The sequence below is a fragment of the Pipistrellus kuhlii genome, unplaced genomic scaffold (assembly GCF_014108245.1).
Source record: "Pipistrellus kuhlii isolate mPipKuh1 unplaced genomic scaffold, mPipKuh1.p scaffold_m20_p_12, whole genome shotgun sequence".
Taxonomy (NCBI): Eukaryota; Metazoa; Chordata; class Mammalia; order Chiroptera; family Vespertilionidae; genus Pipistrellus; species Pipistrellus kuhlii.
Genome location: NW_023425427.1, coordinates 280,436 through 308,380, shown reverse-complemented (window position 1 = coordinate 308,380; position 27,945 = coordinate 280,436). Strand labels below are relative to the sequence as shown.

Here is a 27,945-nt window from a genome sequence, read left to right as displayed (position 1 = left end):
ATCATTTCACTGATACACTGAACACACATTTCTTACTACTTTCCCAAGCTGCTGTTTCCCACAGTGCACTATGGGCCAGCTGCTCTGTTGTACAAAGCAAAATTTTAATAAATGCTAATCTTTATTATATGTTGTGGTCCCCATATACCCCCAACTCTGGGCAAGGCCTATCACTGGTGCTCAATCAGCTGAGTAGAAGTCAATGTCCTCTCCTCACAGACAGTCAATTATGTGACCTCATATTCTTTGCTTAGACAATTGATCAACACAGACTAGGTACACTTTCCTTTCCTACGGAGTTGTGTACTAGAGGCAAGAACCTCAAAGCATGATTTAGAAGAACTATATCATCTTCCACACGCCTCGGCCTGAATCCCGGGATAACCTAGGACACGTGCTTTTACCTTCCAGAACTGCGGTATTCTCATCTGTGGAATGGGAATGGGCTCCTATGAAGCGCAAAACAGATGAAGAGCTTGGCAGCATTTTGCCCAGTGGTGATGCAAACCTGATTTCCATTTCCCAGTCTGCAGGCCACGCCCACACCTCCCCATCCCTCACTTTCACTTCCAGCAGAAGCACGCTTCAGACTAGCATAGCTGGCAGGCCTCCAACACAGAAACAGGTATATTGTAATGTGCCACACCCACTGACTTGATGAATTATTTTTCTCCTCCTCCAGGGACTTTCCTGACTTCCTTCTGTAAGCGAAGGAAGGAGCACATGAGCACACTGTATATAAATATGTTTGGGAAGCTTTCTTCTTCTTTTTTTTTTTTTTTTTTCTTAAACCAAACTTTGGTTTCTGTTGTAGGCGGTGCATTCCCTAACAGGGCGGGGCGCAGTGTGATGTGGAGGAGAGAGGAGAGGCCAGGGGGAGGAGTAGGCAGTGATTGATTCACCCACTGTGAGAGCTGGTCTTCTATTTAATGGGGAGGTCTCCCTGCACAAGAGGAGTCAGCTTTGACTCTGGGACCAGCCAGAGCATGGCAGAGGACCAGGAACTGGGCTTTGGGGAGACAGCCAGCTTGGAAATGCTGCCGGAGGATGACAGCTGCAGGCCAAAGGCCAGAGCCGGGCTGGCAGCCAGGGCCAGCAGCTCAGGCTGCTTTCTCACCTGTTGCCTGGTGTCACTCCCCATCCTGGCAGGACTCACCGCCTACCTGCTTGTTGGCCAGCTCAGAACCCAAGGAGAACCCTGTATGTTCCAGGTAAGCAAGACTTGGAGCTGCCCTGGGGAGCAGCAGACCCCTGCAGGCAGTTTAGCCTGTACAGCCCCGGTCAGTGTGGATACATCTGCAAGCTGAGGAAACCCTGGGCAGGGCTCCCTGATCCATCACCCTCCTTCCCTTCCTTGCCTCAACATGCAAAGGAAATGCAGAATGTGAGGGAGGGGTGAAGGGATGTTTGTTCTTAATATTTCCAAGGAATGAACTGTCCCTTTTTATGTTTGTGTGGGAACAACCTCAAGCCACATATTTCTAGATAATTATAACCACAGTGCACTGATAAGTAGGGAATGTTCCTTTTCTTTGAAAAGAATACAACATACCCTTTAAATTGCATAACTAACACATGGTCATTAAAAAAAGTTAGAAAGTACAGATTAGGAAAAGAAGATAATTATCATAGAGGTAACCACTCTAAGATAACATTTGGGGATACATAATTTCTATCTTTTAATAATATGGAATTGTTTTGAGTATCTTAATATGTTATAATTAAATTTATTATTAATAAATTCACAGCAGCATGAGGATATAGATGGTTGTATTATATTACTATATAATTATATTACTATATAAAATATGTGCTATAATTTATATAATCAATCTCCTTGCTTGGCTTCAGTACAATTCTTTTTCAATGTTCCAGAAATAACTGATTGCCAGATTGTTTATCATTCAGTCTTGCTGGGGGAGGGAAAGGGTTTGGGGAGACCTTACTCAAAAAATATATATATACAGGGTTTACAGAGAATAATAAGAGGATACAGGTGTCAAAGCAGAAACTTCTAGTTCTGACCTAGGCACATCAAAAACCTTAAAGCCTGAAGAATGTGCCTTTCAAGTAATGCCCCTTCTTAACAATGCTCTTGCATAACCTGTGGGTGACTGGTTTAATTTCAAACTCCAGCTGATTTCAGAGAGACAAGTGTTACATTCCATAGGCTTTTCAATTGGTTTAACTGGTTTCCAAGCAATGCTGGCCAACTTCAAAGCAGAGACACAGAGAGCAAGCTATGGCAATGGTATAACTTTCACCCCCATCAGGGTCAGCAAACAGACTGCCTGATTCAAGTGGCAGCATCCAAGGCCACGTGCCATCATTCAGAAAATGTAGACATAGGCAAGCCAACCGGAAATGCTATTTATGTTGGAGGAGCACTGCAGGGCATGAGAGGTCAGGGTGTGACCCCAAGATCACCATGGTGCTGTTTCCTGGGAAGCATCCACTTGATATTCTGGGATACTGTCCATCTTTATCCAGAAAGAGGCTGTTGTTTTGGAGGCTTTGAATGACTCCAGTAGTCTATGCTCTCCTGCCTGCTGAAGAGAAACTCTCTCTCTGCCAAAACATTGTCTATTGGCAGAAGCCAGAAAACACCTCTGTCTGCATCTCATGCAATGCCAACCTCCTGTAGTTGTTCCAAGGATGGACAGAGGAGGTGCCTTAGAGCAGTTCTGGTAGAGGGAGCAGCCAAGTAAAGAGAGGGAACAGAACACTTGGAATGCTGGCAACAGAGAAAGGTAGGGTGACTGGAGGCCAGTGATGGGGCAGGGGAGAATGCCACTGTCCAGAGGGGGCCATTGGCTTGCCTCGTCAGGAAGAAAGTTTGAGATGGGAGCTGTGGCTAGACAAGAAGCCTATGAGAGAAGATGCTGAATGTCTGCCCTAGTGTAGGTATGCGAGGGTTAAAAAAGGCTAAAACTACATTCCGTTATAGTTAAACCAATCTCCTTGGAGACTGGCCATGTGAGGACATTTGGGTCTGTGGTTTGACCAGGAGATGTAACTCTTGGTGTATCAGAAGAAAGATGAAGGGAAATAGGGGTGATGCTGTGCACCCACAGCAATTGGGGTCCTGATAAGAAACAGCTTGCCCACTCAAAGAAGAGAGTTTAAAGAAGAATGTTTAAAGAACTGAAAATGGGTTCAAAGAAGGGTCTATGTGCTGAGATACAGAGGGATTAAAGGAAACCTCCAGGACTGGACGCATCCTGGGGATTAGCAGCAGAGGGAGGCGGGTCCCCAAACCTTGGCCTGAAGGGACAAAAGGAGGAAGGAGGTTTAGGGGTACGAAACGTGAAGGAGGGACCTACCTGCAGTATGGGTAAAGGGAAGCCAAAAGTCTGCCAACAGCAGGGAGGGAAGAGGAAGAGGGAGAGAAACTCAGGCCTCTGCTCCTAGCTGGCAAGTATGCCCTGAGGTCAGCCTTCAAGGGCACAGGGAGGTCCAAGAAGGGTAGATCCAAAGTGGCTAACAGACAATAACAAGCTCAGAGAAGACTAAAGAAGATGGAATCCATCTGTGTTTTATTAACATGAAATTAACTTGTAGGTATAAGCATGAGGTGGTTGCCTAGAGAACAATAATTGATATTCAGTTGAACATAAATAAAAGGATATTTGCCTTTAAAAAAAAAATAGATGGGAACCAAGAAGGGGAAAACAGGTCACTGAGCCAACTTGGGTGGGCGTGGACGTAGCAGTGAATTTGATTGCCAGCTCAGCTAACTCTGACCATGTGAAACAGGCATGTGACTTCATTGCTCCCAGCCTGTTTCCTTTTCTACCAAAAGATACTAATACTCTGACTTCAACAGCACTAATAAGGAAGGCATGTGCAGGAACAGTTTATACTTTGACAACGGGGAGAACTATACTCTTGTAGTCACTGCGATATGATTGTCACTCTGTATCAGGCACTAGACAAACACCAAGAAAACTTAATCTTGGCCTTAAGGAGCTCCGAGCCTGATGCATGACCGGAAATAGGCTATATGCTCTGGAATTCCAGATGTTCTCGTAGTCCAGCCTTGGAGGAAGAGGTGGTTCACAGAAGGGCGTCTAGAGAGGGGAAGGAAGCCAGTGGTGGCTAGAATGCTATTCGTGAAGTCCAGACCACAGACTCCATTAAAAACTAAAGCACCTCAGACAAAACAGGCCATTGGAGGTAACAAGGTTGTAAAGCCTACAGCTACAAACCAGACCATCTGACCCCCAATTCCATGACCCCCTCCACTATGTCAGGCTACCCCTCACATTTCAAAGATACGGCTCCCAGGTCATTGAGAGAGGAAAAAAGGGGGATGTGGGGGTTACCTGGTCTTCAAAGATTTTATAATGCCCCAGGCCCTAGGCATTCAACTCTAACTCAGGAGGAGTAAGAGAGAGGGTCACCCAGTGCTTCCAATATATACATTCTCAGTTCTGATGAGCAAGCCCAGCAGCAAAGGATAAGCCAATGATAATAACAACAATAATAACAACATGATATTAACTCCCACTTCACACTTACAGAGAGCTCTCACAAAGATGATCCCATTGAACACTCACAGCAACCCAGAAATGCAGTGAGGGGGTGAGCAGTCACATTTGGCAGATGAGGAACTTGAAGTGGAAGAGTCTATGTGAGCGCCCAAGGTCACAAAGCTGGGAGAGAACCAACCTTGGTCTCTGAGTTGGCAAATCTAGGTCTTCATGGTTTCCAGGTTGCCTCCCTCTCCACTCACAATTAAGCTTTGTAATCATGGAAAGCCCTTTCCATCCACCCCTTTTACAAATGAATGAATGGATCACCATGTAAAACAAATTCTATAAAGACAAGCCAGGGCTTGATTCTCCGCACAGGACCCAAAATGATTATTTGAGAACTTGCACTGGACTGTATCCTGGGCCTGCCTCTGTGGCCTCATCCAGTACCCTCGCTCTTCTCTCCCTTACCCCATCACTGGCTTCCAGCCACCCTGCCTTCCTCTGTTGCCAGCATTCCAAATGTTCTTGTTTCCTCTCTTTACTTGGCTGCTCCCTCTACAAGAACTGCTCTAAGGCACCTCCTCTGTCCATCCTTGGAACAACCACAGGAGGTTGGCATTACTAAGAATCTTTTCTAATCTAACCTGGAAAAGAGTGGAAGTTGGAGAAGAGGAGGCTAAAAGGAGCTCCAAAGGAATAGAGTGAGCAAAGTATACAACCACTATGAGTTTCCATTTTCCCACATTACCTACCTGATGGAAGTGCTGGGAGGATTACAAGTGATCTCCATAAGGCCCTGGTGAGTGTCTAGCTATGTGGGCACTGGGTGGATGTTTGTCCTTTTCTTTCGCCTAAGTAGAAGAAGAAAGCTCTTCAAAAATCCATAGATAGGAACTAAGAAATGGAGGCTTAGCCCTGGGGTCAGCAACTATGACCCACAGGCCAAATCTCACCCATTTTCTATTTTTGTAAATAAAGTTTTATTGGAACACAGCCATGCCCATTCACTTACACACTATCTGTAGCTGTCCTCAAGCCACAACAGTAGAGTTTGGTAATCGTGACAGTGATTATCACCTACCAAGTTAATATACTGTGTGGCCCTTTATAGGAAAGTGTGCTGACCCTTGATCTAGTCCTATATTCTTGTTTTACAATTGAGGAAACCAGGGATCAGAGATGGGAAAGAAAAGTTCAGCATCATAGAGTATGTCAGGGGGTACAGAATAGAAATTAAATTCTATTTCTACAGTCACTTGGCCTCATTCCACCAGCAAATAGGACTGACTCCATTCTTGCTAAGTCCTCGGATCAGACATTGGAAAATAACAGCAACTGTAGAAATGTTCTGAGTTTTGTTAACAGCAACAAAAACTATAGACACACACACAGACACACACACACACATTCCACCTAAACACTATGCTAGATGGCCTTTGGATATATGCTCAACAAATTATACCTTCTGAGGTGGCCAGAAGTATCTACCAAGTTTTTACTGAAAAGTGTCCATCACATATTAAATGCTCAACAAATGCTAGTCTCTTTCCTCCAGAGAGCACCTAACTGCACCTGGCATACCGAAGTCGTTCATTAAGTGTTTGTTGAATAGAGAGAAGGATGAAGGGATGCACAAGGTGCCTGAGCTCTCTAAGCCTTACACTCTCTGTCTATAAATGGAAAGTTTAACATGCTATCTTCATAGCACTGTGTGAGAATTCTGCAAATATCCAAAAAGCAACTGCCATAAAGATGCTCAACAGACATTATTTCCTGACCCGCTCTACCTTGGGTGAGCCCTTTTATTTCTGCTGGTGTGTGCACAGTCATAATAATTCTTCTGTGTTGTCTAGAGGAAACAAACAAAGAGTTTAGATAAAATTGTTTTGTAAATTGCATTCAGTTGTCCTACTATAGCTTCAGGAGGTCCTGGCATGCCTGGAAGAGAAGCCCAATCCACTTCAAAAGTCAGGCTATGGGCAAAGGGCAGAGAAACCCTATGTTGTGGAGGCTGTCTGGGCAAGTGCAAGGAAAGGTAGGATGAGAGAGCTGTGGCAGCTCCTAGCTGGGGATTTATTCTAGAACCCGTTTGTTCATTGGTTGAAGTCAAAGCACACATCAGTAAATGCCCAACAGTCACAACTGACAGACCACACACTGCCCGCCCGCAGCAGGAGAAGTCATATCCCCACCTGAGCTCTTCAATGAGGCCCCACGGCTGACAGCTGCAACTAGCTTAGGTTTTGAAATGCATGGGGAGTACATCCCATTCCCTCAACCCCTTTGCATTCTGAGAGGGCAGACGTCCAGGAGCAAACTGTAGACTGAGGAAGCCTTTCCTGTTGGGAGAAGGAGGAAGCCTTCCAGAGGATCCCAATCCGTCATAAAGAAACAGAGTGGCTTCTGTTTACCACTAAAATTATGAAACCCAAGGGAAGCTCTAAGAACCAACAACATATGCCGCAAGCATTTATTGAGCCCAAAGAAAGAAGGAAACAAATCGGATATCCACTTTCCATGTGTGGTCTTTCTTAGCCATCACCACAGTCCTGGGAAGGGAGAACCATTGTCTGCTCTGTCAGACGAGGAAACAGAGATTAGGTGAGATGCTAAAGTTAGACCACCAGGAAATAAGAGACCTGGGATTTCCACATTTGCTCTGTTGCAAACACCATATTCTTTGCTCTGCACTGCTCTGAATGTTGCCTGAAAATTAAAGCACAGCCCAGCACACCTTAGAGATGATGAAATGAAATGGCTGTGGAATAAAATGTTTCTAGGTTGGATTTATCCTTGTGCAGGTATAGGGAGAAGCAAGAGAGAGGGACAAGGAGGCAAACATCTGTGTACTAGTATTTCTCCTAGAAATGCTGGTAGGATATTATGTCATAAAACACTTAAACCTTTCCAGTTGCAGTATATATGAGGGCAAGCAATGGATACCTCCTCCGTTTTTGAGTTTACTATACAGTGACTGCAAAACATGGGAGAAAGGCCAAAGAGGTCATTAGTTAAAATATTCTCAAGGGATTTTTTGGGGGGGGAATGCCAAGAAGACCATCTTAAAGGCCATCTTGCTTCAGGTTTGATCTCCCATTGTATGTGCTCATCTAAGGTTTATGGGGCTCCTGATAGGTGCCAGGGTCTGTACTTGGTCTAAAGGTCCAGAACCCAGACCCTTCATTTATTCTTTGACCTTTGGCTTCAAAGACTATAAAAAGGTGACTCAGCCCGGCTGATGTTGCACATTGGTTGAGCATTGACCAATGAACAAGGAGGTCCAGGTTCAATTCCCGGTCAGAGCATATGGCCAGATTTCAGATTCCATCCCCAATATGGGGCATGCAGGGGGCAGCTGATTGATGATTCTCTTTCATCACTGGTGTCTCTATCTCTCTCCTCCCTTCCTCTCTCTGAAATCAATAAAAAAAAAAAAATTTAAGGTGACATATTCCTTTGAGAACAGCTGGAGTATGAGATGAGGAACAAACATAAATGCCTAACAAGGGGCCTGGCACCCATTAAGCACTCTGCTAGATATCAGTCTCCTCCTTTCCTCCATCTTCCTTCTCTCTTATTTGAAGGATCAGAGTAATCCCAAAAATGCCATCGTAATAGATCATAATTAGTTTGAGTCAGAGATTACCAATCAACATACCAAAACAAGCATTTCTTTTTAGCAGAGACAAAGAAAGAAAACCAAATGAGAGTGAAAATTCTCTGACCTATGGAGATTATGGGGTGAAAAGCCCCGCATGTTTTGCGGTGGTGGCAGGCTTCCCCTACCTCACTAACATGTGCATACACACGTGACATACCAGCCTCTCCTGGCTCTGACTCTGACCAAATTTCCCAACTTTCAACAAACATTTCTAGAGCCATGGCTATTCTCCAAGCAGAGACTGATGAAAGCACATAGAGGCCCCATTCCTAAAAGATTCTGGTCACCTACCACTACATAATTAAAGTTTTTAAATTTAAACAAAAACCTAAAAAGTAGCATGTGTTCTAAAATAAAAAGTTCCCTTTCCTATTTTTTTTTTCTTTTTTGGCTAAAGTCACTGAAGCTGAGCCTTCCTCCATCCTTTGCTCTCTTTTCTGCTTGTCTTTTTGATACCCGAGCACCAGCAGATTTTTCCAACATGGATAATCCAGTGAGAGTGCCAGGCACTGTCCGAGGCACCAGGAATATAAGACCATGTAAGAAAGACAGACAGACCAAGTCCTTGTCTGCATGCAACTTGACTTCTACTGGAGAGAAAAAAGCAATAAATAGTCAAATAAGTAATATCCTTAGAGAATGATATATGTTCAGGAAGGGAACTAAGATGGGATCCTGGTTCCTAGAAAGTGGTTTGAGACTACATTTAAGGGGAAATAAATCACATTCTCCTTGGGTGTTCTTGAATACTGTGTCTAGATTTGGAAGTCAATGATGCACTGACCTTCGGGAGTCACCATCTCCTGGGTTCCCCAGGGGAACCCAGAAGCAATGGAGATGAGTCAGTTTTGGACAACAATAGACATTTTATTGGCCTGGTGTTGCCAGCAACCATCTGGAGAGCAGGCATTGAACCAACCAACTTAAAGGCACAAAACTTTCCCCAAATAAACTACTATTTCTTCTTCTCAAATCTCCTCTTCATTTGCTTCTGATGCAATAATCTTCCTCTCATGATAGAGTCATTACTAAGAGAAACAGCAATAGGAGGCTTTTGTGCTGTTCATGGGAAAAGAATCCCAGTTGTGTTCTTTTTGGGGACTCTGGGGATGTTGTGTTCTTCACCTCCAGACATGTAGTGGCATTCTGAGGCCACTAAAATGCACACACATCCATCCATGTATGAAAATAAAATGTGTTCCCAAATTATAGAAATTCCGCAGAGCAAATAGAAAAATGTGCTCATATCCCAAATACATGTTAACAACAAGGGTTCTATGAGCCAAAAGGAATGCTCCAAACTCTTAGCTGAGAATCTGCTTAGTCAAAAATAAGCAGATGTCAGAGAAGACTTCTTAGCAGAATGAAGGAGTCAGAGAAGGCCAGTCAGGGAAAGTACCATTCCATGTACAAGGTGATGCTACAAAGTCTCCCTCGTTCTCTTTGAGAACCCCACCTTCAGTGTTCTGCCTGGCCAAAGAACTGATTCTTTATCAGCTCTGTCAATAGCAACGAAGGAAACAGGCTACAAAATAAGCTCATTTCTAGGCTGCTTCTCCACCTCCCAATCCCATCAAAGTTACTGATGCTGGACAAGTAGTCACATCAATTGGGCTTAGGTTTTCAAAGAACACTGTACTCATGCCCTAAGCAAATGTATCTAATGTGTTCATCTGGCAGTAGAAATCCTGCAGTTTCCCAACTGCTCCCATGCGCTGTTGGGCCTCCTTACTCTTGCACAGCCGTTGGCCTGGTCTGGAATGGTTATCACCTCTTACCACCAGACTAATACCTGCGGGACCTGTAAGACTCAGGTCTAAGGCAATTTCTCCTGATTCCCCCACCTCTGAGACTGGGATGGTAAATTTGAACTTTAAATGCCAAGATAATGTGATGTTGTATAAAAAGCCATCTGAAGACAGGATAGGGGTGTCGAACTCAATCAGAGAAGGGGCCAAAATCTAAAATCCAGCCTAAATCGCGGGCCGAATGGTTTACTGAACAGTCATAAACTGTCATTGTGATGGAAATGCAGCGGAGTGCAGTGATGACAGCGCGGTGCGGGCCACATTGCAAGGCCTGGCGGGACGGATTTGGCCCGCTGGCCTTGTGTTTGACACATGTGGCTAGGAGATGGGTTAGGGAAAAGGATAAAACGGATGCAGGAGAGAACCTGGTAGGAGGCTCTTGGAAGAATCCAGGTGAGCAGCATGCTAAGGCTTTAAGTGGACTCAAGAAAGAAAAACTGCAGAATGGAAATGACAGTTCAGGTTCATGGAAGAAGAAAGAAGCCAATTTTAAGCCTGGTAATTAAGGTAAAGCAGTAGTGGCACCATTAACAGAATTAGGAAGCAGAGAAAAGGGAGCTGGAGTGACCATGAAATCAGTTTGTCAATCAAAGATAAGACCTTTGTCCTCAAGAGAGCTTCCTACCGAGGCTAGGTCATGTGGCTTGGAAGCAAAAAAAGCCTGACAGTCTGGGTTCCAACAGAATCACCATTATCACAGAACTTCTCACAGGCCTAGACTCAGAAATTACATGGCTACACCGACATGGCCACACATATACACATGTAGAAACAGTCATGCACAGAACACCACACCACAGACACTTTAAATACACGGGTGCAAAAACTCTCTTTTTCACCAATGGAGCTGTCTTCTCTCATACACAAACACACAATTTCTCATTCACAAGTGTATACTCACACCCACGTAAGGTGTTAAAATGTAAAACTGATCAAGCATTCATAAGGATTACTATTGGTGGGGACTGAGCAACTACGAAAACCAAACCAGAAGGCCCTGAGTTGAGTCAAAAATCATATCAGAGAGGGTTCTTTGGAATATTGTAAAATGTTAGATGGTAATCTTATTCCTAAGCAAAAAGCTTAGTTTTGCTCCTGAGCTTTCTATTCTGACACAAGAGTGGGGGTTCCTTCCGCTTCCCTATCTTCTTTGCACTAACTCACACGTTTTCTTTTTTTGTTTGTTTGTTTTGTTTAATGTATTGAATTTAGTGGGATGACATTGGTTAATAAAAATGAGACAGATTTTAAGAGTACAGTTCTATAATACATCACCACCCTAAGTCAAGTTTCCTACTGTCACCATTTATCCACCCTTTACCCTCTTCTACTTCCCCACACCTCCATTTTCCTCTGATAATCACCATAATGTTGTCTGTGTCTGAGGGGATTTTTTGTGTGGGTTTTATTTTTGTTTTGGGGGGGTTTGTGTGTGTGTGTGTGTGTGTGTTTTATGTGTGTTCAGGAGGCAGCCAATCAATGTTTCTTTCTCATTGATGCTTCTGTTTCTCTCTCTCCTTCTCCCTTCCTCTCTGAAGTCAATAAAATATATTTTTAATTTAATGAAAAAGGCATCATGCATAACAACGAAACAATAAAGAGACTAATGAGAAAGAGAACACAGTGATTATTTCTTTTTGGTATCATTTTTCAAAAATAGTTTCAATTTCCAAATTGTGGTGTAAAAAAAATGAAGCAAGTGACATTATTTGTTAAAATAATAGAACCATTGACAAGATGTTGGAGTGCCCTAGAATGGAACAGGAAAAGCTCTCAGGACAGAACCTTTTACCGTAAGTTGACCTTTGAGACAAGCATAAGACAGAGAAAGGTCTTTAGTACTGGAGGAGAAAAGAGGGGAGCTTGGGTGCAAGGTTCCCATGGATCAAATATTCTCAATTTCATTTCCCTGATCTCAGAATGCTCAGGAGGGGTAGCAGCAGCATCTTAATCCCACCCATGCTTTCCATAGCTGTGTGGATGTTAGGGTCAGAAAGACCACAGATGGTCTGAATCATATCTTTCTTTTCCAACAGACTCCAAAAGGACAGGAATTTGGACCTTCCCCTCAGCGAGCTTGTAAGTATATTCATATTCAATGCCTTTCTTGTGGGGAACAAGAACATATCCAATAGTTCTAGGGATTCAGAGGGATGCAAACCTAGAGGAAAAGCGAGAGGCCTCCCAAATCACTAAGAAGGCAAAATGATGTCATGGCTGAGTGCAGGGCCTGTGGATTGATGGCCTTTGGGCAAATCATTTCACCCATTTCTGTCTCATTTTACTGGCCTATAAAAATGGTTATGATAGTACCCACCCCAAGGTTTGTGTAGATTAAATTAGTTAATTCTCATAAAGATAGTAGAACAATGCCTACCACATCAAAAGGATATACTGATTTTTCCTTTTTAACATCAATAAAATTATCATTATCACTGCAGTTAAAACAAACTTGTCCAATATAATCAGTTCCAAAATCCAAAACAATTGAGGTCTTCTGGAGAGGTGATAGGGAAACAGAGGACCAGAAAGGGATATAGTTAAAAGGACCATGAAAAAGGCAAAAAAGAAATTTGATCCCACAGAAGCAGGAAGAGGAAAGAAAAGGCAAAGTGAGCTTTATTGAGCATCCATCATATGCCAGGAATCATTCTGGACACTCTCCATCCATAGTAGGAATTAATGTGCCCATCTTAGAGGTGATAAAACAAAAATCTGAGATAAGTTAGATAATTGTCCAAAGTCATGAAGCCAGGATTCATTTATGAATATGTATTTCTCCTGAGTCTCCCCTGTTACTGCAAAAAATAAGTAAACTTAATTAAATTTAAAAACTTCCAAAGAGGGAAACTGAACCAAGCCAGAGAAGAGGAATATTTCTCTCCAGTTGCAGGCATCATGCAATTCCCCAAATGTTGTGTTCACTCCAGTCATCCTCTGACTCATACAAAGCATTTTCTCCTTTCTTTACAGACGCACCTCCCAGAGCTAGTGGAGAAAAGCCAAGAGCACACCTGACAGGTAATTCTCCTGTTGATGTGCAGAGGGGACTGCAGAAGTAACTTCCTACTACACAAGGCAGATGGGTCAGTTTTTGGACTACAGGGTTCTTTCTTCTCAGGAGGACATGGGCCTGAGATTTCTATCAGCGTGTTTACCAAAACACATTCAAATTGTTTCAAACTAGAAATGACACCCGTTAGTAACAGACTCCACCTCTCAGTCGAGGGCTTTCAGATGTCTTCCTTCCTTGAGGGATCCAAAGGCTCATGTTTCTTGGGTATTTTCTTTCAGATTCTATCAGACCTCTTCCTTTCTCTACTGTTTCACTTTTTCATTCATGCAGTCATTCCAAACTGGTTTTCCTCAGACTCTGAGACTCTCATAATTCTAAATCTGGTCAAAGATGAATGACCCTGCATTGCCAATATATAAAGTCCATCTGTGCCCTATGAAAAATGGAGTTATTGTACATTTACACTCAGAAAGGTATTTCCAAAGAATTCTCATTGATGTGAAGAGATTAAGAGCAATCTCATAATATCACCAGATGGCCAGTTCCCCAAGTCTAGTGTGGAAATTCCTGGCATCTCACACCTGGAGTTGTGAGATGACTCAAGAGAAAAGAGCACAGTGGTGCAGAAAAATGTTAAAAACCCAATGAATAACTAGAATTAAAAAGAAAGCATAAAAAATATGCTTCCTGACCTATAAGAAAAATATGCAACCCACAGGGGGATATCCTTGGGCCCAAGACATCTGTTCAAGAGGAAGCTGTTTGTGGGGAGTCCTGAATGAGGATTAGGATCAGGGATATGCCAAGTTGTCATCACTTACCACTCATGTACAAGAATGGGTGAGATTGAAAAAGACAGGCCAGGAAAACCCTAAAAACTGAGTATGAAGTTGCGATATTGACTGAGGGAGTTGAAAATGGTGAAGGAATCTAGGATCTACAGAATTTCTAATACATTTCAGACACTGCAGTAGGCATTTTACATCTATGATTTATTTAGCACAATGAGATGGGGAAACTGGGGCTTAAGCAACTAAATTCACCAATCCCTAGTGACATGACTAGGATGAGCTCTTAGAACTATACTGTTTCCATTACAACATACTTCCCACCCACACTCATGCTTGCTGCTATGTTGACAGAGCTAATTGCATGCCAATTTAACAGAATTTGATGTATCTAGAGACTAAATGAGTTTTGCTTTTGTATCATTTGGGAGGAATTTTTTTCCTTTTTTAATCTACTGTATCACCAACAAAGAGGTAGAGATGATCACGGGTGACTAATAAAAGTGCCTTGCATAGATTTTGCAAAGAAGCAACAGAACTCTCCAGCGGCCACTTACTAGTAGTAGAGGGGCCAGAGGAGATTGCACACATTCTGAACATGTATCAGAGTTGCAAAAGAAACTACAGTCTAGTTAGAAATGGGAAAGATGTTTTAGGAAAATCCAGGAGCCAGATTTCTGGTCAACCACCAGGTGTGAAGGTTGCTAAGTGCTTCTTTAAACATAACCAGTCCCAAAACAGTGGCTGACAGTACATAATGGTGATTACTATGGGTTTCAAAAGTAGCTGTAGAAAATTAAAATGTGTTTTTATTTTCACTAAAAAGTATTAGTTTATTACTGATTATCCTATTTGAAATATGGTTTGATTCTATTCATTTTGTCTGCTATGCTAGGTATATACTGCATGAAAGTATTCATCATATTTTCTACATGTTGTATACATATAAATAATGCAAACATAAGAATATGTAAAAATATATAAAATGAAATAGGCTTGACCTGGCTAGATGGCTCAGTTAGTTGGAGCATCATCCCATATACCAAAAGGTGGCAAGTTCAATTCCTGGCCAGGGCACATATGGGAGGTTTCTCTCACATTGATGTTTCTCTCTCTAAAAATCAATCAAAGTATGTCCTTGGGTGAGGATTAAAAATAAGTTAAAATGAAATAGGTTTATTTTTTAATCTGTTGAAATGAAAGATGCTAGTTTATTTGGGGAAAGAAAATAAATATTTATTGAATCATGCTATATCCAATCATCGAGATAAAAATGTCCATGTCTCTTTCATTCACTTGACCTTCAGAACAAGACTATGAGGGAGCTTTATCGCCAATTCATACACAGGAAATTGAGAGTCAGAGAGGAGGAACCTACTTGGTTGATTAATAACCTAGAGTTGTATAGTCCGGCTTGGAATGGGGCCCACGAAGCCCAGAGCCTGATCCCTTCCACTCCTCAAGTCAATTACACTGGCTTATATAATAGTTTGGCTCTATCGATATCAGAGAGGCATTTCCAAAATATCCTGGATATTTCTGGTTCCAATATTTGCCCTCCTGTATGTTTCTTATTCATTACTATCTGTTTCATGTGTTTTGGGACTGCAGTATTAAAAGAGGGTGACAAAGAACAGACTGACAGATATCAGAGGGCAGGTGACAGGTGAAGGGGGTGAAGTGGGAGGGTGGGAATAGTGATGGAAAGAGATTAACCAAAAAACTTATATACATACATGCATCGTCCATGGACTCAGACAATAGTGCAGTGAAAGCCTGGGGCAGGGCAGAGGCCAGGTGGAGGGGGACAGAGGGGGGAAATGAGGGACATCTGTAATACTGTCAATAAAAATAAATTTAAAAACGAGACATATTTTGCAAAGTCCATGAGTTCCAACACAAGCAAATTAAACCTCTCTCTTGTTTCTGCAGTTGTGAGACAAACGCCCACACAGTCCTTGAATAGTCAGTTCCCAGCTCTGGATTGGGAACATGAACTTGGCTTGGCCTTCACCAAGAACCGGATGAACTACACCAATAAATTTCTGGTGATCCCAGAGTCTGGAGACTACTTTGTTTACTCCCAGATCACATTCCGAAGTATTACATCCAAATGTAGTGAAATCAGCAAAGGGAGCCGCGCGAACAAGCCAGACATCATCATTGTGGTCATCACCAAGGTAACGGAGAACTACCCCAAACCCACTCAGCTCCTAATGGGAACCAAGACAGTGTGTGAAATAGGTAGCAACTGGTACCAACCCATTTATCTAGGAGCCATGTTCTCCTTACAAGAGGGGGACAAGCTGATGGTGAACGTCAATAACATCTCTTTGGTGGACTACACAAAAGAAGATAAAACTTTCTTTGGAGCCTTCTTGCTGTAGGGGCAAGGCAGATGTCACTGTGTAAAGGTCCTCTCCTCCTAATTCCCAATTTTCATCATTTGTATGTGATTATAACCAGGGGCTTTCTTGAAGCTTTCCAGAGACAATGATTTAGCTATGAAATGTAGGGCCCAAAAGCCCACACTTTATATGCCTTACTGATGAGAATACAAATTGGAAAAAAGAGAGAGAAAAGCAGACATATTACCATGCTTGCCTGGAAGATTGATGAATTTCTGAACATTAGAACACTCATTACCAAATGAATGGATGATTTACTCAGAACATCTCTACACCTTCCTACAACACAGCTGTCACCAATGGGTTCAGTTTGAATATGAAGCATTCACTTCAGTTTAGGAGCCTTGAATAAAATTCAAAGCCCTAGAAAACAGTGTAAACCTTTCAGAGGAGAAATCCTTAATCAATTTCCCCAAATACAGAGAGAGGGGGGGAGAAAAGAGAAGAGAAGAGAAGAGAAGAGAAGAGAAGAGAAGAGAAGAGAAGAGAAGAGAAGAGAAGAGAAGAGAAGAGAAGAGAAGAGAAGAGAAGGAAGAGGAAGGAAGGAAGGAAGGAAGGAAGGAAGGAAGGAAGGAAGGAAGGAAGGAAGGAAGGAAGGAGCTGGTATTTTTCATATTTTTTTCACGAATGTTCTCAAAAAAAGAAATTGGTTTTCATGATGCTACCTATGGCAAATGAGAGTTAACTACTTTTCCCATTATTTTGTACACAGGCATCAAAATAAGCAAGTATGAGTTCCATGTGCATATAAAAAATACAACAATAGCATTTATTCACCACAGTTTTCTTGAGCATCTATTATGTTCTGGGCATTATCTTTACCCAGAAGACACTATGAACAAGTTAAACTCTACTAAAAATGTATATGAATGTCACTAGATGGCTCCTGGTCAAATGTGTCTCAACATGATCCAAGGACTAACTCCAAGTCCTGAAAAATATATCATTTGACAGAGTTGTGCAAAATTTCTGGAGTGTTTCTGACCATGTAAGCTGTCCCGCTGATTAGGTAGCTAAAGAAACTTGAAGACAGCTTCCTAACTAATTAGACTGCTGTACAACAAGCTTGATTGATGCCAAGGGACAATGGACTTACTCTCTTGGGGACCAGGAGAGGGGGTAAATATCCAAATCTGGAGAAGTTAACCTAGATCTGCTTTGAATTTTGATTCACAACTTTATATGCAGAGTGTTTTATGGATATTTTTTCTTAAAATATCTAAAGGATTTAAATATGGGACTAGCTAATCAGCTCAGCTAAGACTTCTTCCCTAGAGGAAAGGCTGGGCATTTAGGAGGTCCCTCCTGCTCATCAATGGGGTTCATATCCTCTGCCCTATATCATTTTCCTGCATTAATATGCCAAAGGTGGGAGGGGCATTTCTGCTTTCTTGGGCTGTTGGTTTGTCTGTGAAACAAGAATCCACCAACTTGCTTCCCAGGATCAAATTAGTCCATGGGATGAAACTTGTTAACTTTGAGCATTCTGTGAAGTAGGAGAGCATGGCAGTGTGTCATGGTACTTCAGACTCTATTATAAATGCTCCCTACAGAGGAGACTTCACAATGGGTCTGGAAGCAAATCTGGAACCAAAATCAACTCTCCCCCTTGTTGCCAGGAGACTACAGAGGGCAGAAGGGTGTGGTGGAGCTCCTGAGCACAATGATTGGTGCAGCAGTGCTTGACTAATGTTTGTTGAGTTATAATTGTACAAAAATTCCGTTTCTCCAATGGGAGCTTAAGGCTACAAAGCCTTCAGCTTCTCAAAACAGTGAGTACAGGGCTCAGTGAGAGCATGGACAAGGGTGTGGTCACCTCCACCTGGTTCAGAAGCGTCTTCATGAAGGAAGTGAGTTCTGAAAGAAGGTGGGCAGACAACAGATGGCCTCGGAGAAAGGGCATCTCAGATGGAGGAATTACCCTTTTCTTAAAGCAGAACGGAGAGGCTTCTCAGTAACTATAAAGCCAACTTGATTAGTGAATGTTTTCTCAACTGACTCCTGGTACAACATTTATGGGTGGATCAAGAATGTTTCATCAATGACTCTTAACTGGCTTCACGATCAGAACTAACATTTCATTAAGAAAATAAAATGCTCTGTCTGCATCTGCATGAGAGTACCAAGCAACCTGGGGAATGGGCAAGACTTTGCATGGAGGTGGCTATGGTGGCCTACTCCTCTTCTCTGCTAGAAGGACCCCTGTGCCCAGGGTCTTCAAACCTTCCCACTGTTCCACTGGGTAGCTGGTGAATTTGGAAGTTTATTCAAGAAATCGGAATTTCCTACTATCCTAAAAGACTTGAAACTTTGGAAAGATCCTACCACATATTTATTTTGCCCCCATCTTAAACTCATTTATTGAAGAATGTACTATGCTCAAGTTTTCATGGCTGAATTTATTAAATGTCCTATGATATAGCTTTTACTGGTCAGAAAGGCCCAGCCAAACACTTCTAGTAGAATTCGAGTCCTAGGCATTATTTCCATAGCAAATATCTGTGCTCTGGTTTTTAAAATCAAGTGGGAGATGCTTTGAAAGACCATGTGATAGTCCCCTAAATGGAGTATAGGGAGAGCATTTGAAGGTTCAGAATGTTCTGAAGGTGCTTCAGAAAATGATTAATTTAGGGAGAAAGTGCTTTGCTGGTCCAGTGTCTCGCAAAATGCTAACATCAAATCAATTCCACAAACATTTATTGAGAACCCACTCGTCCTGGAGACACAAAGATAAATTATTTTAGTCTCCGATATGTTCATTCTAACTGCTTAGTACTTCCATTGTCTGTAGGTCTGTTTATTTATTTTGGTTGTATTAGCTAATTAATTAGCTAACTTTAGGCACATGGATATTTTCTCATTATGAAAATGGGTGCCATTTGGTGAAGGATGATCATTAACAACATGATTTCTGTATACTCTAAGTGATTTCTTAAACAGCTACCCAAGGACAGATTTCCAAAAGTAAAAGGGGAGAAGTCAAAGTTAATGTTTTCTATAGTGGCATCCATTATCAAGCCAAATGTGGAGAGAGATTATTATGAAGTTTGTCCAGCAACATTCTTGAAAATACTAGAACTTTATGGATGACCCAGAGGTGTGGTGTCCCTCAGCAAATTCAGGAGTCATGATCAAAATGCATGGGGTCACCAGCATTTGGACTCTAGCGTGGTTTAGATCTATGTGAGAGAACAGAATTGTTTAAGGTACTAAAATTCCTGACTCTTTTAACTAGACTGCAGTAGAATGTGAAAAGATGCTCTTTTCACATCCTGAAATGTGTCTGGTCCAGTTCAGTAACAGGCATGCCAAAGCCCTTGGCTCCATTTCAACCTAAGCTATGTCACCCCAGAGGAAATTCCACCTCTGTGCTTGTCAATAATTCCTCTGGGTTAAAAAAGTTCAACCAGCTCCCTGTGCACAAGGCATGCCTGCTGCCAAAGTTCCCTTGCAAGGTATTTCCCAGGTCCTTTCCCAGTCATGTTTCCATGATTGTGACACTGGGAATTAATTTTTCAGGACACAGTGGTTTATACTCCACACCTTGCAAAACACATGCAGAACCCTCTTTCCCTAAGATTTTTTGTTCTCTTAGGGCCCAGGGTCCTGGAAGTGTTTTTCCATTTTTAGCAGAATGTTTTTTTTAAGTGTGCATCACTAGCCTGGATATTAACAGCTATTACATCACATTGGCAGCTGGGCCTGAGGAGAAGGCAGTGGACTGTTAACCCCTGAGTCCTTCTGTTCCAGTGGTGACAGAGTATAGGGTAGAGCAGTCACATCTGTGCCCTGCCCCACTCCGACAACCATAGTTACAATTTCCCAAGCTCTGAGACATGTTCGTCCCAACCCCTTATATCACCCCACTTTAAGAAGAAAAGACCATACCAGCCAAGACAGAAGTTACTTGTCAGGCCACACAATGAGTTAATGGCATATCTAGAGCTAGAATGCTATCTTCATGAATTTGAATAAGAAGACTAGACCCATCCAGTTATCATCTGCTCTTATCAAATTGGAAGGAGATAATGGAATGATGTAGAAGGAAAAAGGAGAGTTTCTTCACCTGTCTCTGGAGGAAGGCTACTGAGTTGCAGTTCAGGGTCTCAATTTATGGCTTAATAGCCAAAAAAGTTTTATATCTAAAACCAGACTATCCCCAGATAGTGACTTCTATCCCTAGAGATATTCCAAGCAAAGAGCTTAGCTTAAGGGTTTTATAGAAGCCATTTCTTCATTGAGAGAGGAAGAGGGATTGAACCAAATGATATCTGGTAATTTTTCCAAAATCTATGACTATGTCATTGTTTAATTAACTTATGTGTATTCTATTTGATCATTAAGAACCTGGGAGGCCTTGTGGAGTTCAGTGGCTTCCAGCCTGGAAGTTGCTGCCATTTGCCACTCGTTCAGAGAGTATCCAACACAAAGTAACTCTGAGATCTTGGCCAATAGAGATTGTCATGGAGTTTTAGAACTGATGCAAAAAGTACAGTTTATCTGCTCCAAGTTACATCATTTTAAGGATGTCTTCAGGCTCAGAAAAATGCTACAAATAGCCCAATGCCAGACAGTAGCTAACAACAGTGTTAAGACTAGAATCCATATCACCTGACAACAAGCCCAGTAGACTTCCCATTTCATCCATGAATCAATTCTTTTTTCTTTCTTTCTTTTTTTTTTTTTTTTTTTTTTTTTTTAATATTAGTCACATAGTAGCACTTACAAACAGGCTAGAGAGACAAGACAAGAGGGAACACAACAGGCAAGTCCCATCTCACAGTGCATATATTCAGGAGGAAGGAGACATACAGTTTCGAGTAAATAAAGTAGCTGAACTTAATCAAATGATTTTATTCTTAAAGTCATTCAAATGTGTAACTTTCCCCTCTTTTGTTTTAGGGGTGTAGAAATTAAACAAATGTACATGTTTGTGTGGTTTTAGTGATAAGCCCCATGTGCTTTCATTGATTTTATGTTTTATGTTAAAACGTCACACTCTCAAAGTAAACTGCATATTGTATGTCGTTGAATACGTACTTCACTGGTACGCAACGCATGTCTTCAGACACTACTGTGTCAATTCCAATCTCTGTGAATGAAATGTATGTGTTGATGTATTTAATAGATGTAACTTAATAAATTGGCATTAAAAGCCACAAAATTTTAATAACTGGGTCAATCTTTGTTAATCTGTGTGTGTGTTTTTCAAGTTAAAATCTCCGGAAGAATAGTTTTAATAATGTACCTAGTTTTCCATGCATTTGAATGCAACTGATTTTCACACGTTATAATAATTCTTATAACAAATTGTGAAACCCCACAGATTGTGCCACTAGTCAGATGAAGGAAAGGAGAGAAGATGGGAAACTACTGATTTCCTTTTATGAATTAGGAAACTCTGTAGTTAGGTCACCTAAACTCAGACATAGCAAAAAAGAGAGAGAGGCCAGAGATGGCCAAGTTAGTATTTGATGGAGCCAGAATTTAGACCCAGATCTCTCTGATACTGAACCCTAACCTCCTGCCTCTCATGAAAACAAGAATCAGCACGAATCAAAGAGGTTCAACATATCTATCTCTTTCCATTTCCCAGAACAGTAGCTGGAGTCACAACTGAAGCTCAGCCAATGTTAGATTGACATTTCGGTGGGTCAAAAATGGTCACGTAGAATTTCACTTGTTTCCGCCGAAACCGGTTTGGCTCAGTGGTAGAGCGCCGGTCTGCGGACTGAAAGATCCCAGGTTCGATTCCGGTCAAGGACATGTACATTGGTTGCGGGCACATCTCCGGTAGGGGGTGTGCAAGAGGCAGCTGGTCGATGTTTCTCTTTCATCGACGTTTCTAGCTCTCTCTCTCTCTCCCTTCCTCTCTGAACAAAAATCAATAAAATATATTTTAAAAAAAAAGAATTTCACTTGTTTCCATCTAATAGTTGTAGGTAAAATAAGACATAGATGAAGAAAAGAGAGGGTAAGGCTCTCTTCCAAAACATCAGTATCAAAATTTTCCCTCCCAATGGGAGACCTTGGAATTTACTGACATCCTTCCTAATTTCAGCTCTCACATTTAGCTTGTATCCATTCCTAGGAGTGATATGAACAAAATACCTTTTACACTTATGGAGAGAAATGAATTAATTGCCCTAAATTCATTAAAAGTCAATCATATGCGGAAGTCATAATGCCAGTTCTTCAACTACCCAGCTCACCAAAAGCAACCTTTTCAACCAATTCTCAAAAGAACTTCGCCATCCCTAGGAACTATGGAGCAAGGAAACAAAACTAACCAAATTTCTCTCCTGATGTTTGTCAAGTCATCCATGGTGGCTATCAAGTGTCCAATCAAAGCCCAGCCTCATTCAGTCAGGACGTCCAAGAGTGGGATCTGTGCTGACTTACATGATTCTGTCTGCCTGATGCTTATAGTACACTGGTTGTTAGATATTTTGACTACCATCCCTAATTACGTTGCTTCCACTAACACAAATACACATCATCATCATCACCATCATCATCATCGCCATCACTCATCACCATCAATAATAATGCTCCAGGGTAAAACAGTAGAAAGCACAGAGAAACTGAAGTCAGTAGACCTGTGTTCCAGGCCCAGGTCTCCCAGCTGGCATATTCCGAGCCCTTGGGCCAACCATTTCATGTATTGTATATAGACCTCAATTTCCTCCTCTGAGAATCAGAAGCAGAGGCAAAGGAAGTAAGCTAGTTTAGAAATAGATCTCAATAATTCTATGCTTGACCTTCAAATGAGCTTCCCTTTTTCAGGTGGGGGGAGATGGGCACAGAGAGAAGAGGGTTTATCCAAGAGAAAGCAAAATTCCCCATGTACCTATGATACAAAGCTCCCCAGTTGGCACTCGGGGACTTTTCACCCCATCAGTGCAGGAAATAGAAAGGTAACTGGAATGGAGATGTATACTCCAGGGTTGGAGAATCCTGTTCTCTTCTGACAGCCCTGTTCTTTACCCCTCTGCTCACCCAGCCCCTGTAACTTTTACAGGCTTGGGAGCAATGAGGAACAGCACTCATTCAGCTGATAGTTAATGAGCACCCTCAATGTGTTAGGCTCCTGCTGGGTGCTGTGAGAGAAAAAGACATGACTACCCTAGCCAGTTTGCTCAGTGGATACAGTATCCGCCTGCAGACTAAAGGATCCTGGGTTTGATTCCAGTCAAGGGTGCATATCTTGGTTGCAGGCTCAATCCCCAACCTTGGTCCCGGTGCATGCAGAAGTCAACCAATCGATGTCTCTCTCACATTGGTGTTGCTCTCTCTGTGTGTGTCTTTCCCCCACCCTTCTATTCTCTCTAAAAATCAATGGAAAATTATCCTCAAGTGAGGATTAATAACAACAAAAAAGGATGGCTACTGGGCTCACCAAGCTTCTGTGCTATTGCTTTGAAATTGTGAGTGGGTACAATAAAGGATTAATAAATAACTCATTGTGATAAGCAATCTCAAGGAAACAAACAAGATATAAATACAGAGAACATCAAGGGGGACTCCTCTTTTATGGGATTCAGTGTGTTTGTTTTCAGTGTGATTCAGTGTGTTTGATTCAGTGTGATTCAGTGTGTCTGATTTCATTAACATTTGGACTTGTGACTCCACAATACAATTACTGACTGATAGCAAGTGTGACTCACTCAGTGGGTAATGATAATGACTAGGACCTTCAGGGGCAAAGAACAAGAAGACTGAGCACTGGCCAGCTGCCAGCTGTCCCTGAGCCAAATCAAATGAGTTGCACCATGGACTCTTCTGGCACGGCTGGTGACAACCACAGCCACCTCACCAAGCCCTAGAGCTCCACTCCTCACTTTCAGATGGGAAGAATTTTCCTGGCAGCCACTGCATGGGGATGCAGAATCCCTTTTGGCATTCCCTGCTGTTTTTCAAGAATGACACCCAACTAGACTTTGTTTGCCTCTTTGCTACTCTGTGCACTCTCCCTACTTTTGCTCTTTTGCTAGGAAACACAACCTGACACCATAAAAAATTGCTGGCCTATCTCCCTTCTCCTGAGAATTCCATGGGGAGTAGAATAGGGTCTGGATGACAATACCATTTTACAGAGAAGTAAACTGAGGCTCAGAGAGGAAACCAGCATGCCTAAGAAATAATGGGAATGAAAGGAGCCATGTCTGATCAACCCCAGTACTATAGTGTCAGACCCATGATGCCTCCCTAAAGATTACAGTCCCTGGGCAAAAGGATCAGAGATGCCCCACTCTGGGAGTCTACACAGCAAAAGTAAATCCCAACTGCTTGTGGATTTGATGCTGGCAGGAACAGAGGAGTAAGACCCCAAGGCATTGGGACCTTCTTATGTGTCCAGGATATTCTCCCAGTTCATATATTCACTCATGGGCACAAACACATTAGAGGGATCACCCTCTTCCACCAAGTGTCCAAAGGCTGAGCCCGAGGCCACCTGAAACAGGTCACTCTCCATTACTCCCAACATTTAATCACTCACTGAGGCTGACTCATCTTTTTTGTTACAGCAGCCTCCTCCCTAGGCTCCCTGCCCCATGTGAAGCCCACTCCAGCCCACCCACTGCACAGCAGCCTGAATGCTCTTATATAGCATTAACTGGGCCATGTACAGGTTAACGTACAGGCTCTCTGCTTCAACAGGTGTCCCCTCTCCCTGTGTTATAGCAGGGATGTGCTGGTAAATGTTTAACAACCAGCTCTCCAAAATAAAGCTCTGGTTTATACCATCTGTGGTGTAAACATTTCCCCCGGGACCAATTTCAAGCAGCCAATATGTTGCCACTAAATGGAGAGTTGGAAGGGGGTGTGTAGTAGTGCCCCATTATATATTTTTATCACACTGATACAATAGGAATAAATAATCTTAAGAGGGTAGATAAAAATAAAATGTAGTGGTAATTAAGTGGTAAGTTTTGAGTATTTATTACCTTTGCTTTATCATAATTTATTTTAAAATAAGTGTATAGAATTTAATGTTGAATTGTGCCCATGTGTAGTGACCAGCTCACACACACACAAAAAAGTTAACATTCAGCTCTTAAGAGTTTGTACATATCAGCCCCAGCATCACTGGCGAAGACACTGCTTTTCCACATTTGGAGGGCTTACTTTTTACTCTGGGGAGAGCGCTGGCCCTCCCCCTACTTTGTGATGAACTCCTCTTTGTTCAAGACTCACTCCCTCTATGGAGCCTTTCCTGAATGAACCATCCAGGGACTCCTGCAGATACTACCACCTCCACCCTCACCTCAGGTTGACTCACTGCTTGTCTCTCTTCCCTCCATTAGATGATGCTTTATTCACCCTTGGGAACTAGAACCAAATGGATTCTAATACATGTTTGTGGAGGGAACTATTAAACACAATTCTAAAAGCAGAGTCCCTTACTGTTAGCATCTGTCTCCCAATTTCCAAGTTAAGATTATGTTTGATAATGATTTTTTATGGGAAATTATAGGTTTTATCCAATCCTATCTATCTCCAAGGATCCTGCCCAAAGCCAAACCAAGCTTTAAGTGGGGGCTGGATGAAGGTTAAAAAAGTGAAAGGGGAAGGTTCCAACTGAAATTTGCAAAATAGGTTTTTAACATTTTTGTTTTTGTAGAAATATAAGTTCAGATGCCACCCACATCCCCCCTCCAAACCAAGAAAGGAGCGGAAGTCAGAATGGGAAGACAGCTTGACCAGCCAAACAGCTAATCCAAGAGCCTGTCTTAGGACTGATCAAGAGCTAACTAGAAGAGAGAATCCCCCCTGCCACAAAACAAATTCATTTTTATTCAATTTACACAATAATCTTATCAATCAGGACTTGTTACCTCCATTTCTCAGTTGAATAAACTGAGGCTTGAAGAGGTACTATCTCTCTCCCAACTCCCAACGGTAATAAGCTGGGAGCCAAGATTTGAACTGAGGTGTGGCTGATTGTAAAAACCATGCTACTTTACAGTTTTTTAGTCAATCATAGCTCAATAAAGCAGTCTTTTTCTTAAGTGCTCTTAACCACTGTAAACAAAATATACCGCTCCTTTCTCCCCTGAGGAGTGGAAGGGGAAGGAAGAAAGAAAGGCAGGAAGAAAGACAGGAAGAAAGAAAGGAGGGGAAAATAAGGAAAGTGAAAGAAAAGAAGGGAATGGGAGAAATATTTGCCCTTGTTAATCATTTGACCAGTAGATAGGCATATGAAGAAACTGAGAATTCAGCTTTCAGAGACCTTCTTCCTTCCATATTTCACATGTCTGACCTGACACAATCTTCTAACCCCACTTCCCTATGCAGACACTCCTAGGAAATAATTTACGTATAAACCAATATATCAGCATCAACTTGAAAGAATGTAAGTCAATAAGCAGTTGTTTCGGAAGAACCAGACTAATCATTAGGGTTATTCAAGAAGACAGGAAAGTAGCCCCAGATTGCATCAGATAGGCGCTCCAAGCAATGCTCCGTGGCTTTGGTAAATGAAAAAGGAAGCTAAGAAGAGAGTACTGAAAACCGCTAGGCATTTCCCTGTGCATCCCCCACAGTCCCCCAAAGTGACTCCCAAAAGGTTAAATGTGGTTTCATCACAAGTGTGGGTGTCAATTTCATAAAGGAGGAAAGAAGAAGCCATTTACTGGGGAACTTAAGCCTTCTTTCCACAAAGGTATGTCAAGTGAACTCTGGGCCCCAATTCGGAACCACAGACAGAAGAGAATGAAGCCAATGAATTACAGCATACAAAGGCCCAGACCAAGAGACCAGAGACATCAGGTCTATGGATTGCTCTACCATGTGCCCTCAGCCAGGTCACATGACAAAATTATTATGCACTCATTCAACTCACATGAGCATCCAGTACTAAGCATTACTCTAAGCTCTGAGAAAACAAAGATAAAGAAGCTCCGGTTCTAGCCATGCAGAGGAATGGCTAAAGGATTAAACTTTCTGTCATCCTATCTAATAAGGAGGGAATATGCTTATTGCTGGCCCACTCTCAAAGATGGTGATGCCCATAGCCAATAAGGAGGGGGAATATGTTAATTGACTGCCATACCCTCAAAGATGGTCGTGCCCACAGCCACAAGATTGCGGCACCCAGTCTCCTCAGCCCCACCAGTAGCTTTATTGATTTTAATTATAGTGAGTCTATAAGACTTTAAATTTTAAGTTGAAATTAAAGTATAAAAATATAAATGTATTTTTATTCTATAAAGGATGCTAATTCTATTCCTGATATATATATACTATGAAATGTTAAAATACTACAGCTTAAACTTCAACACACAAAAAAAATTTTAACCCAGAATATATTTATATTTTCCCCTTTTTCCCCCTCCTTCTTAATAGAGAGATTCCTGTATGCTGAATCTTAAGCACATATTAATTTTATTTGGGTAATCTTAAGAATTTTAATTTTTATCTAACTGAAAACTACCTTTAAGTGACAGCTATAAAAAAGTTAAATTGGGAGCACAATCCTATATAATAAAGAGGTAATATGCAAATTGAGTGTCATGCCCTCACACAAGATGGCCTCCCCGATGTGATCACAAGATGGCCACCACAAGATGGCCAGCAGAGGAGGGGAGTTGGGAGCAGTCAGGCCAGCAGGGGAGCAGTTAGGCATCAATCAGGCTGGCAGAGGAGTGGTTAGGGGTGATCAGGCTGGCAAGCAAGTGGTTGGGAGCCAGTAGTCCCAGATAGTGAGAAAAATGTCTGACTGCAGGGATTGGGCCTAAACCAGCAGTCTGACATTCCCCAAGGGATCCCAGATTGGAGAGGTT

General features: G+C 42.1%; 1 protein-coding gene across 1 annotated transcript; it reads left to right on the top strand.

The window, feature by feature from the left end:
• The first annotated feature begins 853 nt into the window (after nucleotides 1–853).
• On the top strand, nucleotides 854–16,577 carry TNFSF15 (TNF superfamily member 15). Its single transcript, XM_036432791.2, has 4 exons — nucleotides 854–1,211; nucleotides 11,984–12,026; nucleotides 12,921–12,968; nucleotides 15,684–16,577. The coding sequence occupies exons 1-4, from the start codon at nucleotides 930–932 to the stop codon at nucleotides 16,136–16,138; spliced, it is 828 nt and encodes a 275-aa protein (XP_036288684.1). The 5' UTR covers nucleotides 854–929; the 3' UTR covers nucleotides 16,139–16,577.
• Nucleotides 16,578–27,945: the final 11,368 nt, after the last annotated feature.

What these genes read in the sequence shown, in the direction of transcription:
- TNFSF15 (XM_036432791.2), top strand. Translation starts at nt 930, where the DNA reads ATGGGGAGGTCTCCCTGCACAAGAGGAGTCAGCTTTGACTCTGGGACC. An exon ending in GAGAACCCTGTATGTTCCAG is followed by an intron (nt 1,212 to 11,983) that starts GTAAGCAAGACT and finishes CTTTTCCAACAG; the next exon opens with ACTCCAAAAGGACAGGAATT. An exon ending in ACCTTCCCCTCAGCGAGCTT is followed by an intron (nt 12,027 to 12,920) that starts GTAAGTATATTC and finishes CTTTCTTTACAG; the next exon opens with ACGCACCTCCCAGAGCTAGT.